We start from the raw sequence: 19,751 nt of genomic DNA, 5'->3' as shown, positions 1-19,751 counted from the left end.
TGGAAGTACATGTATAAATAGGCCTTTTGCAACTAACGATCACATGGTACAAAATCCAACAGTAATTTACAGACATTAAAATAACTGGGGGTACATGCCATACCTCCAATCATATAAAATTGTCAGTAAATATTTCATCTTTCAACTTATATTTTCTCAGCTTACATGTATGTTACACGTGATATGCTCTTTCTATTTCTGATATTAGCTTTACCGTACTTATTCGGCTACAAGCCGAGCTCGGCTATAAGCCGAGAGCCCAAACTTCTTACGGAAAAAATCAACTTGATTGACACGAATTGTAAATGCATAATACTCGGCTATAAGCCGAGACCCATTTTAGGTCTTGATGTGTATTATCGACTATGGAATTTTCGTAATTTAAAATACAAATTGACATTGACTGAAAAATTATACGCAAAGCAATCAAATGAACACGAAAGATAAGAAACATACAAGCAACGTGATCGTGAGGTGACGAATAAAATTAAACAATTGTTGACCTCACAGGAAACGTGTCTTCGTACAAGCGAAGCGTTTTATAAAAAGTTATTCGACTGGACACCTTACAACCTCGCTCTTTAAACTTAAAATAGTCGCCGAAGCAGAAGCTGTAGAAAATAACTTCGAGATCGCCGGAGAATACGGCATCAGCGAGTCGATGGTTCCGTCGCTGGAGGAAAGATAAGGCAAATCTGTTCAATGGGGAGCGTATCAGGGAGCGTATCCCGAGCTCCATCAACGACCTTTGGCGTGGTTTTCAGAGCAAAGAATTCAAGGTAAGATTTTCCCTTTAATGCGTACAGTTTTTTTGCTTGGAAAATGTCGCTACAAGAAGAAATCCTCTTGCGTTTTTGTCGCAAGTTTGCTAGGGTGTCATGTGACAAGCTTGTTTACACGATCTGTGATGGTGCGATCTCGTTCCCAGACTCCTCGTTCCTTCGATGGGTAAACCAGGCTTGGCGCAATATTCCCGAGGAGATGGGAAGGCGTTCATTCAAGACTTATGGCACCTCTATAACGCACTCGACGGCACAGAAGACGATGCAGTCTTCGACGAGAATATTCCAGAACGAAAAAAAAAAGTCAAGACGAGGAAATGGACAACGAATTTGAGACAGACAGCGAGGAAGAAGACGAGCAATAAGATCGATCCCGATTACACAACAACACGAACGGCTCCTTTACGAGCCACCAAGTAATAAAAATCCACATTACACCAACAACAACTTCTCTTCATTTTACAAGTAATTTAGTTCGGCTTGTAAGTGAATACACGTTCATTTGTTACTGTTTTAGTTTGCTGAGAAAATTTTTTTTATCAAAAATACTCGGCTATAAGCCGAGACCCCTTCTACCGCTTCAGATTTGCCCAAATTGAGTGAGGATTTGTGTAAAAATCGCTCGGCTTATAGCTGAATAAGTACGGTAACTTTTTTGAATTTTTGGCCACCATTTTGGAGAAGGATCTATTATAATAGTGTGCAGAGTTAATCTTACAATGCATGGCTCCAAGCTATGTCTCAGAAATAAATTTGTATGTCCAGAATGTGAAATTGCAAGTACCTCAGCAACAGATTGGATATCTTCAGCAAACTTAAGCCTTGCATCGAAACTCTCAATGTCTTGCTTGATCCCAGCTATGTTATTCTCAAGGTCTGAAAAACAAATATCCCAATTTTCAGTGCTACATACACATGTGCACCCAATAAAAAGGGGAATACCCAAAGAAACAGTACAGTACAGGTCAGAGATAATCGTCTGCATTTACATGTTTTTAACGTGTATATAAAAAAGAACAAACGCGGGTGATTTTGGAAATGCATTTCCAAAACGCACCTAAATCGGAGCTAATTGGTTTTTAGGAGCTAGAGCTTTGTTAGTTAAACACTGGCTTAAACAATGTCCAGAGAAGACGGTAGCATTTGAGAAATGTGAAGGAAGGTATTAAATTTCAGTCATTTTCTGATACACCTACGAAACAGTAATCGCACCATCATTCAATAACAATAATAATTGCTGCATTTGTTGTTACATCCAAGCTTAGACCACGATGTTCTGATAACTCAAAGGACGGATAGCAAAATCTCGCAACCGCATACAGTAATCAAGGTCTAACGAAAGAGGGAACAAGTTTAACATCTACCCACTTAGCCTCAGTTGCATTTGTGGCAGGTCTTCTGAAGGGAAGAGGTCCTGCGCAACAATTAAGCTTAGGTTCAACGTCAGACTGCATCGACTTGTATTGCTCACCTTGGATCGGGCGAAGTAAAAGCAACAGTATTGAACTTGTGCCTTGATTTCTGAGGTGTTTGTCAAAACTAATTGTTGTTCAATGCTAAATGTCTACGAGAATGAATTTGAAACCATTGCAAAACTCAGTCTCAAACATGAAGGCGAGCCTTACACATTCAAGTACCTTCAGCTTGACCACGATAACTCCACGGTTCGCGATCGTACACTCCGTTCCATTGCGTTTGGCATGTTTCCAAACCAGAAAGAAAACCACTGAAATGATCAGAACAACCGACACTAAAGGAATGACCTCGTCAACACAACCACGTTTGTTTAATGGAGGTCACACAAGCAGAGACGATCCGAGTTCTCGTGTCAACAACCTATATTGAGGAAAGCTTAATGGAAATCAAATTTCATTCAGCATCAGTCGAAAGTTATCCAACTACCCTCACAGAAAACCCTAAGTAACTCATTTTTTTCCCCGAGGTCTTTTGGCCTTGAGAAGGGCAGTGAGATCTGAGACAACCTTGCGCAAAACTTTAAGAATGCACGAGCCGTGCGGTACTTTGACAAAATTACCGGTAATGCATTTTGCAGCGATTCCACTTTACTGACACAAAATAAAAATTGGCAACTACGAAAATCGGAATATCACATTCTACTGTTAGTCTATCTGAACTATTTTGCCGTTACTGAAGGCAAAGTCGTCCCTCTGTTTTTCTGGCTATCGCAGCTTGCAGAAACAGCCTCCCTTGACCAAAGTGACAATGGCTGGTTTGTTTCGACTTCAAAACTGCCTTAAAGAGTTGTCAAAAATGACAACTTTTCAAGCCTAATTCGTCCATCATCCATGCAGTCTGTCATATCAGAAACTAGCGCAAGAGGCCAGTGTATCGGTTTGAAGTCAGGGTGTTTTGTGACACGTAGTGGCAGGTACTGTGGAACTCAAATAATTTAATGTGAGAGAGAGAGCATTGCCCGCAAAATTTGACAGAAGGCAGACTAATCGAGACTTCATTGTATCATTCTTCTTTCGAGATTCTACCTTGTTGAATATTTTTCTCGAGGTCGTAGCATAATCCAAACAAAATTCAAGTTTTGAGCTGAGGCTTAATTTGAATTTTGCACCATTCATCTGATGACCAGATTATTGAAGTGATTACTGAAATCAAATTCATTAATTAACCCACTCGTTAGAGGACCGCTTGAGCTGTTTTGACTGTAACATAACGTACAGCTGTAATAATTATTGTTATTCATTAACAACACTGAGTAACAAATAACAAAATTATAGTCATCGAAATCTATAAAGTTTCTGGGACACCTTAAACTTAAAGTTCAAGAAGGGTTATCTTCACTGGAACTGTGATTATTGAGAGGTGTTAAGCAATTTGCAACTTGCATAAACTTAAAAAACTTTCTAAGAAAAATGATCAAGGGTGAAACACTTTTGAGCAACTCTGCATGCATAATTATTTAAAACAATTTTTATTTTGAAGCAAACAATAACACATTACCATAACTTAAAGAAGAGTTTGCAATGGTGCTGGTCATAAATATTTTTTTAATGCCTTCACAGTTTTCAGTTCATCAGATCAAGCCAACATTTGGCTGTCATTATCGCTGAAGCCCTTTTGGTTGAATCATTTTGATCATCATCAAACTATGAAGTTCAACTTCTCCTCAAACCTAAGTAATTCTTTCATGAATATGCGATATGCCAATAGCAAAATTCAATTCAGTGTTTTGCCTATCGTTTACTTTTCTTGGACAAGTAACACAGATATTTATGGTACAGTACTGAACTTTGACAAAATTAGAACTTAAAACCTTTTTGCAAACTTCCATCATTAATAGGCATTACCATGAACATGAAGTTAATGACAGTACATTTTTTCCTTCTTGCCACAATCTCGACAGCTTGGCTGGCTGAACGTTCTGCAAACCAGTTATCCCCGAGGAGAACTGTGATTTCATTGGTATGAACCAGTTTCCCTGGCATAAAAGCCACTGAGCCAACTGGTACCTGAAAATCAATAATTGATCAATTATTAATTATTTAAATCAAATGTTCAAAGCGAATGGAAAGCAGGCAAAATAATATCTGACAGGGCACTTAAACAGCTTGTCCATCAGTTTGTTCAAAATGAAATTCAAGTTATAGCTCAGGTCATTGTTTTACCAATATTGTGTGGTTGCAGAAAATTTTTATACCCCCATCACGGAAGACTTTTTGATTTGCACCCCCCTCCTCCCAGGATTTTCCGTTCCAGGTGGGTCTTTGATGATCCCCCCTCCCCTCAGGAATTTCCAGAATTTTTGTAGTTATAAAAAAGAAAGTGAATTAGTTATGTAATTACAGTAGAACTTTATTTCAACAGTGTAAACATCAAGGTTAACTTTTAGAAAAAATACAACGCTTTCTTAAGCTCATTATCCAGCTTAACTTTTAGCTTCTTCGCCATCAACTTTGCAAAGCTTAAACATTTGGGTTGCACGTCAACTGTTTCACATTTTTGTGCAAACTTTGATGAGAACATTTCAATCGCTTAGACAACTTTGCAAACGATAGTAAATAAAACAGAAACTTACAAGGTTCCTTTGTCTACACATTTTGTCAGTTTCTTCAGGTTGATTCTTATTTAGCGACCACACAGTCATGTTGACGCGGTAGGTTTCATGAACGTTGTCACAAAGCAATTGTTTTACGAAGAATATTATTGACGCCAAAATAATCCATCATATTTGTAGACTTAGATATGGTAATTTAAGTGCAGTCTTAAAATTTACCGACTCTCCAGCAGTCATTCTCGCCGTTAAATGACACCCAGCCTCACTAGCTGTTGCTTACCTCTGAGCCACAGATGGAATCCAGAGGGCGACTGTTATTGTTTTTGGTGCGATTTACTTTCTCCAATGAGTAGTGAAACTCCTGTTTTAGAATTTCCAGTTTGACATAACGAACCAAACCTCAACAATAGTTTCCCGAGGGCGCAATCGCGTTTACTCAAAGAAGAGAAAACTAGACTCCCGGTTCCTGTCCGTGGTCTAAATGCCACCCACAAAAAAGAAAATGTTGTTGCACGCAAGCGTTGAGATGGTGGGAACTTGCGTCTTATCGCATTTTCAATGAGTTACTATAGCTACCCCCAGTAAAACATGAATCCTATCAAAAATGTTTTTACTGCATGTGAAGGTAGCGAAAAGCGATACTCAAGCGAACAGAAGTGTTGGTTGGACAAAAACGAGACAAAGCTTGAAGTCTGGGGACGAGACTCCAGTTGAGACTGCCATTTTAATGTTTTGAATCAGTCCCAAATGAAAGACACATTGTTCTTAGCTTCGGGAGATTGTACTGCTAGCTAACTCAAAGAAAAACAGAAACGTTGAAGCTAATAATGTTAACTTTATCTCAAAACTGACTATTTTGTTTCAAAACGACATACGTAAGTATGTTTTTGTGCTTCAGATCGATCGTATGTTGCTTTCAATGTTTTTTATGTGGTTCGTGACCTTTTGGAAAAGTAGTTTCCCGCGTTTTTGTGTTGTGCTAACTTAATTAAATATAAATATACAATCTGCCTCGTGAGTTTGTTATTCTCGTTAACCAGCAATGGAAAGTCATTGCAACGCAAATGGCGTTTTAGTGCATCTTATGTTGTTTGTTTCAATAAAATGTTTCGCTGGAAAAGGATTCTGTGATATTTTCTGCCTTTGTGAATTATAATATCATGTTGTGTATTGAATTTTCGAGCTTAAGGTTGAAACGTGATACAGGAGGATATTTTTAGTATAACTCTGTAAGCAGGAAAGGTTTCATGAAAATAAACAGGTCTGTTGGAAGCGTGCTTGAGTTTCAACAAAATGAGCCCCAAAATCAGCAAAAAATTGTGACGCCGGTGAATAATAAAGTAGCTGCTATTTCCAAAATGATGGAATTACCTGGTGATAAATAACCTCATCTTGGAGAGTACATTTTTGACTTTGCAGAAACAATGGTGGGCGATTGTGATCTTTGTTTTGAATTCGCTCATTTATTGTCAAACTTTATAACACTTGACAGAAATAGAAACTTACGAAAACCCGATATCTTGCCATCATTTGACACAGATGCTTCACTGTTTGGCAAGTACACATGCCGCGGTAACTTACCAGTAATCACGGCGCCCCCTGAATTCCGGCGATGTCACTTTCGATTTTGCGATTTATTTGTGCAGCCAAAACGTACAATAACAAAATTGAACGTAGCAAAAATCTCCCAAACTGTTTGTCGCTGATCGTAACTGTTTATATTCTATATTCACAGTTCAAAATTAATGTTGTTTTCATGTCGTAAATATGTTATTCTCGAGCGACCATCCTGGAAACTTCCTTCTGCTCTTTCTGAAAACTGTGTATCAATATTTATTTACTTTTGCATCAATATTTGTTTTTGCATAAAGCAAGCTAACAAAATCTGTACCTTGCTAAGTTCGCATTTGTTAGCATTAATAGTATTTTCGGTCCAATGCTTCTGTTTTACGAAGGCGTATATGTTTTTGGTCACCCATCCAGACACTAATCCTGCCGGAGAGGGCTTAACTTTAGTAAACTTTAGTATTACAAAGCTGTCAGATGCTCAGGGGGCACGCTTAAACTTGTGGTGAAAAGAAGTTTATCAACATGTCAGCCCAGAAGCCAACGTTTCTCACTTCCCATTTATTTTCTTCAATCTTTCTGGGTTCAGTACTTTGCTAGTAACCACATGTCTTCTCAGGCTATTTACCCAAGGCTTCTACCATGGCACTACAATGATAGACAATACCAAAACAATATCATGCACTGTTAGAGCTACATATTACGCAAGGACAGATTTTTTTTCGTCGTACGAACATGTGAGAACCTGTGAGCCAAAGGGCCTCGGCTGGTATGACATCTGGGTGACCCCTTAAATGGTCTTAATGACGCCCCAACTTGAAAAAATTGTCTGGAACGGTGCACGTACCACAGGCAACCCAGTGTACCCTCAGGGAGGGTCTAGTTTACTTTCTTTTCTAGTATCATTACACGAAACAACGGTGGCGCGCTGGGTCTGGGTACGAGCAAAAATGTGTCAGACGTTTCGAACTTTTGCAATATTGTTGCGACGGCTCTTTCTTTAGTATCTTGTTCACGTTTTCTGCTATATTTATGTCAGGTGAGAAATATGTGAACAAAATATTTCTACTATTTTCAGGGTCTGAGAATGCTAAACTGTCACCGAACTAAACGTTCGAATTGCGTGAACTATCGGTTCAGATGACCCCTGCAGAAGACTTTTTCAAGTTCAACCCCCCCTCCCACCTGGATTTCCAGGGTCCTTGACCCCCCCTCCCGCGAGAATTTCCAGAATCCCATCCGTCGGGAGGGTGTGGATTTTTTCTGGAACAACCCAATGATCTTCCGTGGTAGGGGTAGGGATATTTTCTGGAACCACACATTATTAAAACAAGCTTTTTAAGGGTCTCCTAGTCTAACTTATACAATAGTTACATTTAACAATATTTTATGTAGATGAACTTTAATGAGGCAAGGTTAATGTCAAGGTAAGTACAAGACTTGCAGAATCACCACTTCAAGGCAGAAGGGTTGGTTACTTAATTTGTTATATCCCACTTGAGCTTCGTATTGTGACCTCTTTGCATTATTTCCACCCAACGATTCATTCAAATCAACTCCTCCTAGTACCAAATTAAAGCAGGTGGCTTGGTATTGAGTTAGGTGTACAAGTCTTCACGCTAGTATACATGTATGTTTTACATGTAACCTGACAGAGCCAATACATGTAAGCTGCCCGTGTTTGGGGGTGTTTGGAAGATGTGAGGTTATGCATAGTTTCCTCCCTGCTGAGCCAAGATTGTAGCAGTATCACTCTTCAGTGAAGTCAGTTCCTGTACAGTACTTCTCAATTTATTTGCTCAGTGACATGGTCTATATATGAGTTGAGGCAAAGGCTACAAACAATGTATGAATAGAATGTTTCGTTACATGCTTGTACACGGAGTCCTAATACTCTGTGTACTAAAATGGTCATTAAACTACAGACTGCTCATGTACATGTAAGCCTTAATTAATTCGCTTCGGGTCCTTGAAGGGTAAAGTGGGAACAAGCTTTGAGAAGCAAAAGCTACAGAAATTATTCGAGGACTGCAAACAGTGTGAAAATATGAACTTTTTAGCGATGTTTATCGTCGACGTTTGTTCAGGATTGTGGCCGCTTACGAAAAGCTTACCATAACCTCGTGGGCTGTCTTCTGAGGAAGGGTCTTCAGGAGCTCCTCAAGTTTCTCATAGTCTTCTTTGTATTTCTCGCTTAAACAAGAATAAAGCAATACACATGATGTGGGTTTTCATTCCTAAGTAGTAATGAAGACGAAAGGACATTACAAGCAATGTAGGATAAATAAGCTTAAGCTTAACTTCATGAACTCACTCACCACGTGTGAAGACGCTGCTGCCGTTCCAGCAAAGCCTAAAACAAAATTTGAAAAATAAAATAGACAATTTGACACAACAAAGTACAACAGAAGCTTCAAAGGACATCTTTACCTTCTTATTTTCTTCCTGAAGACGAGAAATTTGGGCGAACTCGGACATTTTTAACAAGGCGATTACCTACATTTTCACAACTTCTATCTGTAATGACTTACCCCTCCGGGGTAAGAGGGTTTTGTTTCACAAAATTATCCACAATGCTGTGCAAATCTCGTAAAAAAAATGGCGGTTTTTTAACTGTTGTTTACAATTTTATCAATCTGTATTTGACGGTATACAGGTCCAATATCATGGAGAACTACATTCTGTACGATGAAATCGGTCGAGGTGAGCATTCTGTTGTCTACAAAGGCCGCAAGAAAGGGACAATCGAGTTCGTGGCGATTCACTGTGTTGAAAAATGCAAACGTTTTGAACTTCGAAATATAGTAAGACTTACGCATGAAATCGAGCATCCGAATGTTGTTAAGTTTCATGAGTGGTACGAAACTACAAATCACATTTGGATGGTAGTTGAGTTGTGCACCGGAAACAGTTTAGATGTTGTATTGTCCCAGGACAAACGACTTCCAGAGGACACGATTCGTTGTTTTGGAGCTGAAATTGCCAAAGCCCTTTTTCATATACACTCTCTTGAAATACTGTATTGTGACTTGAGACCATCAAGGATAATGCTGGATGGATCAGGTGTTTTGAAGTTAAGCGATTTTGCTCTGGCCAGGGTTGAAGGTGAGGAAGACTTTTATGATTCTGTGGAAGAGGAGAAGAACTCAGAAGAAGAGGAGAAGAGTTATAGAGAAGGACAAAGAGAGACATCTACAAGGCCAAAACCATCACCCCATTATATGGCCCCAGAAATACTCAAAGGGGAACCTCATTCAAAAGCATCTGATCTGTGGTCATTTGGTTGTGTGTTACATGAACTGTTTACGGGAAAGCAACCATTTTTTGCCGATTCTTTTCCTGAACTTGTGACAAAAATATTTCATGAAAGCCCTCCACATGTTAATGATAAAGAAGTGGGTGCGGCAAATGGAGCATTGCTAGATCTTGATGATCTAATACAAAGCCTTCTGCAAAAAGACCCTAGCCAGCGCTTGACTTGGGATGATTTAATAAGTCATAGATTTTGGAATGGTAACTTAGAACACTGTTTAGAAACTGAAAGAAAGGTCGACAATGTGGTGTCTGATGATGCTCTGGAATCACAGCAAGAGGAATCAATTGAGATTAGTGCAAATGAAAATAGAGAATTTCTTGGTGGTGATGGCAATAAAAATGATGAAGGAGTCACTTCAAATGCTGATTTGTTAAATGCACCTGAACTGATGGTCAGACAAGGAACATACACTTTCAGCAATAAGCAGAGTGAAAAAGGTCCTGACAATGAATCGTTAGGAAAAACCAAAACCCTGGCAAGAGCGAGAAATTCAAATAATCAGGATGAAAACACTCCAAGGTCAAGCAGCCAAGGGGAGCAAACAGATGTAAAGATAAGTGTTTGCGCTTCCAGAGAAAAGGAAATAAAATCCACTCCATTGAAAAAGAATCAGACATTTAGTAAAAATGATTTTAATAGTGAGGTTAGACAAAATGGACCCAGTCAAAGTGAAGATCAAGAGTCCAAGGCAACAGATGAGGAACAGTTGCATTGTACGGGTAACATACTCGGACAACAGAGCATTTCGGACTTAGCCAGCCACCCATCTGACTTCACGGTAACGCCTATCGCAGACAACCCTAAAATAAAAAAGTTTTCATTTCCAAAGTGGGATGCCAAGTCCTTGCCTTGTCAGCCTTTAAAACCAGGAGAACTTGAAAATCTCCCAGAGGAAAAATTTGAGGAACACCTGATTGCCATTAGAGACTTGCTGTCTCAAAATGGCAAGTCATCAGCTGGACCTATGGCTACTCTTCACCGCAGTAAACTGCACACCTCATCTTACCTAGCTTCACTCTGCCGAGATAGAGAAATTGCAAATTTACTCTTTGATTCTGATTTTCTTTCTGTGGTTCTTAAACAGATTAAATCAGGCTTTTCTGCAGATTTTAAAGGAAGATTAGGTAGGTATTACCTTACAGTGATTGATGCAAATTCTTAAAAGTTAATAAAATTACTATAGAGAGATTGTCCTTCTACATCCTGCTATAAATTGAAGTGGTAGAATCCTGTCCAAACCAGAGGCACAAGCAGTGCTTTAGAAATCCAAAGTGTTCATTATGTAGGCTTGGCTGCTCTACTAGTGTTATGACAAAAGAAAGGATTGAAATGATAGCACAGCTTAACTGGCATTAATTTATTGTGCAGATTAAGCCGCAACAAGCAACTTCTTTCGTTGTTTCCTTGTGACCAATTTCTTTAGGATAAAGTTTTGTGTTTTGATGGCATGCATGCATCCACAGTTTAGTCATGTGAGTAAAAGAACCAATGTTTTAAAATATTCCTTTTCTTAAAACATTTCCAGGTTATGGCTTGAGCCTTCTGGCTGCTAATGCCACAATGATTTCAGAGGACTTCAACATGACAGAAGTGTTCATCACACTGACAGAAGTGATCAGAGACAATTTTAGAAATGCCAAACTAAAGCAGCATCTGTTACCAGCCTTGGGAGAATTTCTATTTTATGCAGCTACTCAAGAGGAAAGTTTAGGAAGCCAAATTACACAATGGGATGTACCAGGTCAGATTTGAGTTAACCATGACTGAGCTAAGAAGCCAAAAATATAATACCAGAGTATAGATCTTGTTTTCATCTGTTTTGTCTTGGTGACAATGCGGCCCAGTGGTTAGGGCGCTTGCCTTGAGTGCGGGGGATCCCTGGTTCAAGACATGTTCTGACTGGTTGAATTTGTTCCTCAGTGGTAGACCCTGGTTCAACTTTTCAGCTGTACTTGTAATTAACCAACTAGCTTGCCTCCAGCCAGTTGGGATTCTTAATACAGTTGTTGTTGAATGTTCTGTTCTGTCGTAATTGTGTGTCATTGGCCCTGAAAAGCCCCCTTGGGTAGTGGTCAGTTAAATATGTATTGTGTTGTATTGTATTGGTTGACATCATCATAGCAAGCCTGGTTTCCACATGTCAATTAAAGTGGTAGGATTACATCACATCTTTCATTGGTAGTAATTTATTGCAATAGCCCATCAACGACTTTGTTAACTGAATAAAGACTATTCTAGGCAACCATTTCTTAGCTCTAGACTGCTACTTGTATTACCAATGCCCATTATCATTGGTCAATAATTTGGCCAATGATAATACAAGTGGTATTACTAAGGGTGCTGAGTTGCTCCATACATCCCCCTTGACTTAATGTTGTGCTTTCCTACTCAATCAAATACTATATAGAGCGAGAGAAACAGTGAACGGTAGTAAGTTATGACACTTGGCTTTACTCTCTGGCTACGAGCTACACACTTAAGTAAGGACGTATGGTGGTGTAATGGTCAGTACCCCAGACCCTCACCCCCGGGGTCATGGATTCCAGCTCACTGCAACTTACTTTACCCATGAGCTATACTAGAAAAAAATATATATATTGTCACCATCAAACCGCTCAGGTCCAGAAATGCTAGTACATATGCGTGCCCTATTTTGATCTACCAACACAGAGATTCCTATTTAGTTTCAGCATTTGCCACCTATGTCCAACAATAAGGTAATTCTTAGGGTTAGCATTATTTCAAAGTTGAGATAAATCTAGCTGTTTATGTTCGCTTGAGAAACACCTGGAGTAGAAGGGGACACTTTGTGATGTAAATAATTTTGTCTTATAATATTCCAAGGAACAAGTGAAGTTGAAGTTGGGGAGAAGATTAAGGGGGCATCTTTGTGACGCTTAATATACACCATGTCCCAGTTTTTCAAACAATGGATAACTTTAACAGAGGATAAGTCACTATCTGGAGTATGAAATATGCTTTCACATTGAACTTTGGCGTAGGTTCTCATATACACCTAACTTACATGCTTAGGCTTAGAGTAAGAGGGAATGTACATGTAATTCATGGTTACACGAGTACACCTAAATAGTGAAATTTTTGCACAGATTGAAACTGTTGAATAGTGACTAATATCTACCTAAACAATAGCAAAACGAATTGAGTTATCCAATGGATAAGTCAGCAAAACCAATAATTATTATTATTATACATTGGTGTCACCAGCTCGATTTTGATTGGCTATAAGCACGCAGCTAATTCGTGCTTGCTCTGTTTCTCTTACGTCATACCTACAAACAATAGATTTTATATATGTTGAATTGTGTCATACCTACAGACAATAGTTTTATGCATGCAGAAGTGACGTCACCTAACACACTAACCAGCAGTTTGATCAGTTTTGTCATGGCAGAGCTCAGCTCAGGAATATGCATAATAAAACAATTATTGAATTCGGTTTTCGCATGTTAGCGATAATTATCAAGGCCAAAGTTTGTGTTATCTGCCGAAGCCGAGGCCTGAGGCGGATAACACAAACTGAGGCCTTGATAATTATCGCTAACATGCTCAACCTCATCCAATAATTGTTAATTGTGCTATCCAATGGATAGTGATTTACCCCAAGGATATTGTTATCAACCTTTTGAAGAACTGGGGCCTGAGGTGAAAGCATTTGGTAGAAACACATTTTGCTTCAATATCCCATTTTTGTGTGGCAGGCGTTACATACACCATCATCACCAGATGTCTTCATGAAGGAGAGGATATTGTAGTCCAGCACTTTGCTGCCAAAACTATTGAGAATGTAGCAACAACCACTGGCAGACATTGCATTAAGTTTGCAACAAATGACACAGCTCAGGTATGAAGTACATTTATTTGGAAATAATATTTTTTACCACAATTGCTTGCAATCTCGCAATCTGATTGGCTAATTTGCCGTTGTCAATAAGAGTCCAGACAAAGCTGCTTGTGTCATGCTCAGGTCAATTTGTCGCGCGGTGTAATAGCTAATCAACAACGCTCATTTTGGGAAATAAACCAATCATATTGCTTGCTCTTTTTTGTATTATGATTTTGGTCACACTCTGAAATAAACACATTCTTTGGCATTGAATATTGTGGTAAAAAACAAATCGAAAGTGGCTCAGTGTTGTCTGTTCTCTTATCGACAACAATGTTTGTCATCAAAGTGATCAAAATTTGTTGTGGACTCACGAGGCGCACCACTGTGATGACGAATATTGGTGTCAATAAGAGTACCGACAATGCTGAACCACTTTCGATTTGTTAATTGGATTCCTAGCTTCAGAGTCCTGAAGTTGATCTGGCTGCTTCAGACTGTCTGTTAAAGGGAAGCTAGCTTTCATCTCCAATTCATCCCCAATCTTGTAATGTTTATGTCCAAGCAATTTTTTTGGTTTTTGTTTGTTTTGTTTTTGTTATTATTTGTTGGTTTTAGATATGCTATTAGCACAGTGATTTTAGGAATGTAGTGGGGTTAGGGTTTCAGAAGGTTAGTTTTATGTATTTAGTAAAACCAAGGATCTGGCCTCGGTTGTTCAAAAGGTAGATCACGCTAGGGTTATCCAGCTATCCAGCAGATAAACACTAGCAAAACCAATTGAGTTATCCAGTGGATAGTGCTATCCACCCTTCGAACAACTGGGGCCCGGTCAGTATGTGTAACTTTTGCTAAAACACTATCTAACTACTTCTCAACAGAGTATTGTGTCTTTTACTGCAGCTATTATGGAATTTCTTCACCCATTGCACAGTTGATGCCCAGAAAGTCACTGCTATTACGGCTCTCAGCCGTCTGACAAGTCACTCCCCTTCAGTCTTTCAACACGTCCTTGAAAAAGCAGGATTCAAGGCAGTAAGCTCTGCCCTCTCAAACAGTGTGTCAAAGGTTCAGCAAAGTTTGGTGACCATGTTTGTGATACTGCTATCCACACGACCTCAAATGCGAAGGCTTGTGCAAGAACGAGACTTAATCACCAGAGGTCTTCATTTGTTGGAAAGTCCTTCTGTGGTGATCCGTGGAAAAGTTTTTCTCTTAGTAGTTACCTTGGTGCAGTCGAGCCCAGAAGCTCTGCTCCACTGCTGTCAATCCAGGCTTGTTATGCACATTGAGCGACAGATGAAGAGAGGAACGCCGCTCAAAGGGGAGAGTCCAGACAACCGTGATTATTTGACGCAGTGTCAGCGACTTTGTGTCGCTGCTGTTGTGGATGCAGCTCCAGGTATTCTTACAGATGTGTTGACCTCTTTGGATGCGGTACAAGGACGGAAGCACCCTTCAGCGGGACAAGCCAAGCAGCTCAGAATACACCTCCCTTTTCTCTCCATCATTCTTCATCTGGTCACTAGTCACGCCTTCCGAGCTCAGATAACACACGAAGAGTTCCTCATCAACATTGGAATGCTGCTGTCGCATATTATCTCTATCGAGTCTGGCACCACCAGCATCGGATCTGCAGCAGGTCCAAATGCCGCGGAAGATCTCACTAGCGTCGTGTTATCCATCACTGAAGCAGTCACGCAACACCCTCCAATTCTCCTGGAGTATCACGCGGTTGTCACGGAGCACGTCTTACCGCACTTGGCAGCGCTGATTAGCAGTTCAAATGGAGACAAGAGAGTGTTAAGTTTTAGGATGTTTGCTGACGTTGCATCACTGTACTTTGATAACCACAACTTTAACAGCTCTTCCAGCAAACTTGAAGATGTGTTATCAAGTACAAGCAAACTGAATGAGGTGAGATCAGTGGACAGTTTATAACAGCTTTTGAAGAAACAAACTTGACAGTTCTTTCTTTACTTAGTTGCGTTATGAAATCTCTCGTAAGTTCATTACTTGAGGTAAAATTTGGCACATTACTTTATCCTTAAACCGAGGTTGCTCAGTGAATGCGTTATGTTAGGAACTTTTGCTGAATGCATTCGTTCTAAAACTGAGAAATGAACTTGTTGTGGTCAGTGACTTTGCGCAGTTAAGAGTACATCCTTTTTGAAGTACTCCGTTTACTCTCATTCCGGTTTATGGATATGCACTTAAATGCGCAACGATGTGTCCCACAAAAAAAAGGTTATGACTTGAATGGATACTCCAAAATAAGGTGAGACACTTCGCGACATATAAACAGGTGTAACATTTGGCCACGTAACTTGGCAATACCAGACAACCTCAGTGTTAAACTGCTTTGGCAGATAAACAACATTGTTTAGGCAGAGAATAACTGCTGGGTGAGTTACTGATCTCTAGTGATTAGGGTTAAGGTGATTCCCTGGTTTTGCATTGCGCAACCCTACTGCTCATAATTTCTTACGTCATTGGCGCGCGCATTTTGATAAAATGGCGGATTTTCATTGACGACAAGCTTAATTCGTCAAGGAATAGCTATTTCCTCCTGAACGAGTACGTTGACTCCAATTCTTCATTTCATATTTTTGCTAAGAACGGTGACTTCATGGAGTAGTAAGAAAATCAGCAAAAATCTATGACCTGTTTTTTGGCAATTTCATAAAATTGTACGGAAGGAGCCATTACGAGTCGAACAGCCCACACTCAGGTTAAATCTATTTTGGACTGCTAAGTATTCACAAAGGCATTCAATTACATAGTAGGCGGGGGATTCGAAAATTATACTAGTCTTGCGCTGCTCTTCTGGAAAGTAGCACACGACGTGACACGACGTTCCATAGACCGAATGCATCAATGGCGGCCAAAAATGTATTCTTTTGTTTATTTGCTAATTAGACTCACTAGCCTCGCTCTCAAGCAACTTTTCTGTTACATTTTGTTCATGCAAACGATGCTAGTGAGTCTAATTAGCACATAAACAAAATAATATGTTTTTGGCTGCCATTTATGCATTCGGTCTATAGTTCTACTACTTTGCTCGATTTTAGCAATGGTACGTATCCCGAGTAAACAGTATTTCCTTACTTTCGTTCATTCTGATATAGTAGGGAGAAAAACAGGGTACTATTTCGTTCATACCAAAAATAACACGACTACCAAAAGCTCTGTATAATATTCGTGTTCCGAAACACTCAAAAGAATTCACCCGTGAAGTATTTGCATCACGGGGTATCCCTTTTACAGCGAGAAGAACTTTGGGATCTCGTTGCGGCGTCAATTTCAGCAAATTACCGACTTGATATTGTTGAAATTTATTACTTTAATTATCATTAATTTCTTTTTGTGGCTGCCAGGTAATCAATGATCATTTACTTCCGCAATATCATCTTATCCTTCAAGACCAAGATCCTTTACCCGCATATGGTCTTAAACTGCTACTGTCCTTCCTGGAGCGAAGCCCTGAAATCATTCACACTGTAGTCAAACAGGAGCTTCTTGTCACTATGTCCCAGATCCTACAATCCCACACTGGCCGGCTTGACAGGGGCATGGTGCAAAGTATAGTGGGTTTGCTGGACTGTTTGGTGTGCGCAAAAGATGTCGACATGTCCGAGTTATTTAATCAAGGTTTGATTGACAGCCTCGTGTCTCTTTTCGTTGATACTGCAGACAGTCAAAACGATGATGGCATCCCTGGAAATGAAGCTTTTGTTGCCTTGTTGCTTCCTCTACTTGATTTGTTGAACAACACATTGAAATACGTTTCGAGAGAAGTTCGCAAAGCTCTTCAGGCTAAAACTGAGTCCAATTCCGAAAGTACGGTTCAAACGCAACTGGCAGAGAAGCTTCTAGTCGAGAGCAAACCGCTGGTGGATATGACAGGCGTGCTCATCAATTTTCTCTGCCACGAAGAGACTGATATTGGGGATAGTGCTTGCAAGTGTTTGTATCTAATGGTCGAACTTTTTGGAGGAATTTACAAGGACGCTTTAAGTGCAGAAAACATGGAGTTCTTTGCTGAGGCGTTAAGCACCGCTGACATTAAGAAACGGAAGCAGCTTCTGAGAATCATCAAAAGGTTGCTGTCAGCAAATTCTCAAGTGAGTGATGTTGCAAGAGAAGCGCAGATTCTCCTTGAAGTTTTGCAAGAAATTGGAAAATCACAGCAATCTGACGCCGAAGCGCTTGCTGTTCAAAGTCTAGTGCAAGAAATTCTCGTGAAACTTGACGTTGCCAAATAAAATTACAGCGTACTGAGTCAGAGTGTTTTTAGATTTCCCGAGGCATTTTAAGAGGTGAAAGCAAAAGGCAATGATTGTCGTTTTACACCTTTCTAAAATAAAGACTCCTCTTAAAAAATGCGTCCACTTTGCGGTTTGAAGTACAAGTATTTTATTAACCATCGTGAAACATGGTATTTTTTCCTGGAAATCACTTTTTGTGTGTGTGAAATATTGAAAGAAAGAGTGGACTCCTGAAGCAGTGGTTACTCGTTTCTTGGCTTCAGTGGCTTCCTTAATTATTGCCAGGTTGCATTCCCATTTGGTGAAAATGCCCCTGTGATTAAAAAAAACACTTCCTTTTTTGAAAGTGTGTTTGCTTAACACCCGACTGGCAAAGTTTTCAGCTTTGACTTTTATCCAGTGGCAGTTTACTGTGAGTGACAGTTTTGGATTTCACCGTCTGCCATTATTCACTTTCAAAACTGACCGATTGGACCTCAAAGGGTTGGATCCAGGGAAAAGTGACGTCAAAGGCTCACCGTGAGCTCACTTAGCTCACCGTCCGAAAGCCCAAAACTCCTTTGCTGCATGTTAATTCCGCGGCGTACACGCGCGTTGCATTCTTAAACTTTAGCGAGCCTTCGACGTCATTTATTTTTCTCGTTGATCCAGCTCTCTCAAGATCTTAAAGTTAGTATTGGCGGACCATTAAATAGGAAATTTCCAGTTAAAATGAACAGGTGTCTTTTTTAAATCAAGGCTTAAAACTTTGGTAGCTTAGTGTTTAGTTAACATAGTTTTGAAATCCAAAGAAAATTAAGAATTGATTTTTTGGTCACAGGGGCACTTTAAACTTTTCAGGTAAGTGAGATGATCATTTCTTTCTTTCGTCTATAGCCCACACTCTCTCTCTCCTTGACTACATTCGTTCTCCGTTGCCCCATCAAGCCGACAATGAGAGGTATTTCGAAAGAATGTTTAGCCTTTGCAGCTGGCGCCGAAGAAGTAACGGGGTCTCTCCCGCTTCAAGGCAAGGGAAGAAGGGAGACCCTGGGGAGGAGGTTGGGTCTTCGTACAACTACGTTGCGTAATTTCCCACTCATACGCGTTGATAATTAACGAACTTCGAACTTCGTGTTTTCGGTTCTTAGCACGAGCAACAAGCGAAATGTTATGCGCATGCTCAGGACAGGAAATTGGTACTCATTGTCCAATCTCTTTGCCAGAGCCTCCTGCTTAATGGGCACAAGAATGGGACCTAGCTATGCCAATCTTTTTGTAGGATATGTTGAACACCAATTTTTTAATCAGTACAACGGCCCCAAACCTGAACTCTACGGCCGCTACATCGACGACTGCATCGGCGCTATTTCATCCAGCAGAGAAGAACTCGATCAATTTATAACCTCCGTCAACTCTTTTCATCCGGCTCTTAAATATACCTGGGAAATTTCGGAAACTTCATTGGCTTTCCTAGATATCAAAGTTTCTATTAGAGGCAACGTGCTATGTACTAGTGTGCACTACAAACCTACTGATTCACACAGTTATTTGTTGTATTCATGGTCACATCCATCACATGTCAAGAACTCCATTCCTTATTCTCAATTTCTTAGACTTCGACGTCTATGTAGTGATGACTCCGATTTTTCCAGCAAATCAGAGGAGATGTGCCAGTTCTTCGAAAAACGTGGCTATCCTGTCTCTGTGGTCAAAGCGGGCCATCATCGCGCCCAACAATTTGATCGACAGTCGTCACTACAAACGTCACAGAAAGATAAGAATGACAGAATTCCATTCACCCTCACTTTCCATCCTCATAATCACGCAGTCAAAAGCATCATTCTTAGTAATTTTAAATTACTCCAAAATGATCCCGAGACTGGTAGAATCTTTTCGCAACCTCCACTTATTTCATTCAAACGCGACAAAAACGTAGGCAACTTTTTAGTTAGAAGCGCGCTCAAAA

General features: G+C 39.9%; 2 protein-coding genes across 4 annotated transcripts in view; one reads left to right on the top strand and one right to left on the bottom strand.

Annotated features, from left to right (window-relative positions):
- The window catches only part of LOC137992534 (unconventional prefoldin RPB5 interactor-like), an 18,544-nt gene extending 9,631 nt beyond the window's left edge, over positions 1–8,913 (bottom strand). For 2 of the 3 annotated variants that reach the window (XM_068837904.1, XM_068837912.1), the window contains exons 1-5: positions 8,806–8,913; positions 8,694–8,728; positions 8,490–8,568; positions 4,129–4,264; positions 1,567–1,658 (exon numbers count right to left, since the gene is read on the bottom strand). In XM_068837904.1, the coding sequence (XP_068694005.1) occupies positions 1,567–1,658; positions 4,129–4,264; positions 8,490–8,568; positions 8,694–8,728; positions 8,806–8,853 (390 nt within the window). In that variant the 5' untranslated portion in view covers positions 8,854–8,913. Of the gene's footprint in view, positions 1–1,566; positions 1,659–2,419; positions 2,509–4,102; positions 4,265–8,489; positions 8,569–8,693; positions 8,729–8,805 lie in introns of those variants that run through there. The other variant, XM_068837921.1, reaches the window with a different exon arrangement.
- Positions 8,914–8,951: 38 nt separating this feature from the next.
- On the top strand, positions 8,952–17,941 carry LOC137992513 (serine/threonine-protein kinase ULK4-like). The gene is made up of 5 exons (XM_068837886.1): positions 8,952–10,815; positions 11,217–11,432; positions 13,411–13,553; positions 14,439–15,452; positions 16,913–17,941. Exons 1-5 carry the CDS (start codon positions 9,042–9,044, stop codon positions 17,798–17,800), a joined length of 4,035 nt encoding a protein of 1,344 aa, XP_068693987.1. The 5' UTR covers positions 8,952–9,041; the 3' UTR covers positions 17,801–17,941.
- Positions 17,942–19,751: the final 1,810 nt, after the last annotated feature.

Source organism: Montipora foliosa, chromosome 1, assembly GCF_036669935.1.
Source record: "Montipora foliosa isolate CH-2021 chromosome 1, ASM3666993v2, whole genome shotgun sequence".
Lineage (NCBI taxonomy): Eukaryota > Metazoa > Cnidaria > Anthozoa > Scleractinia > Acroporidae > Montipora > Montipora foliosa.
Note: the sequence above shows the minus strand (reverse complement) of the source record. Positions and strands in the feature narration are given on the sequence as shown.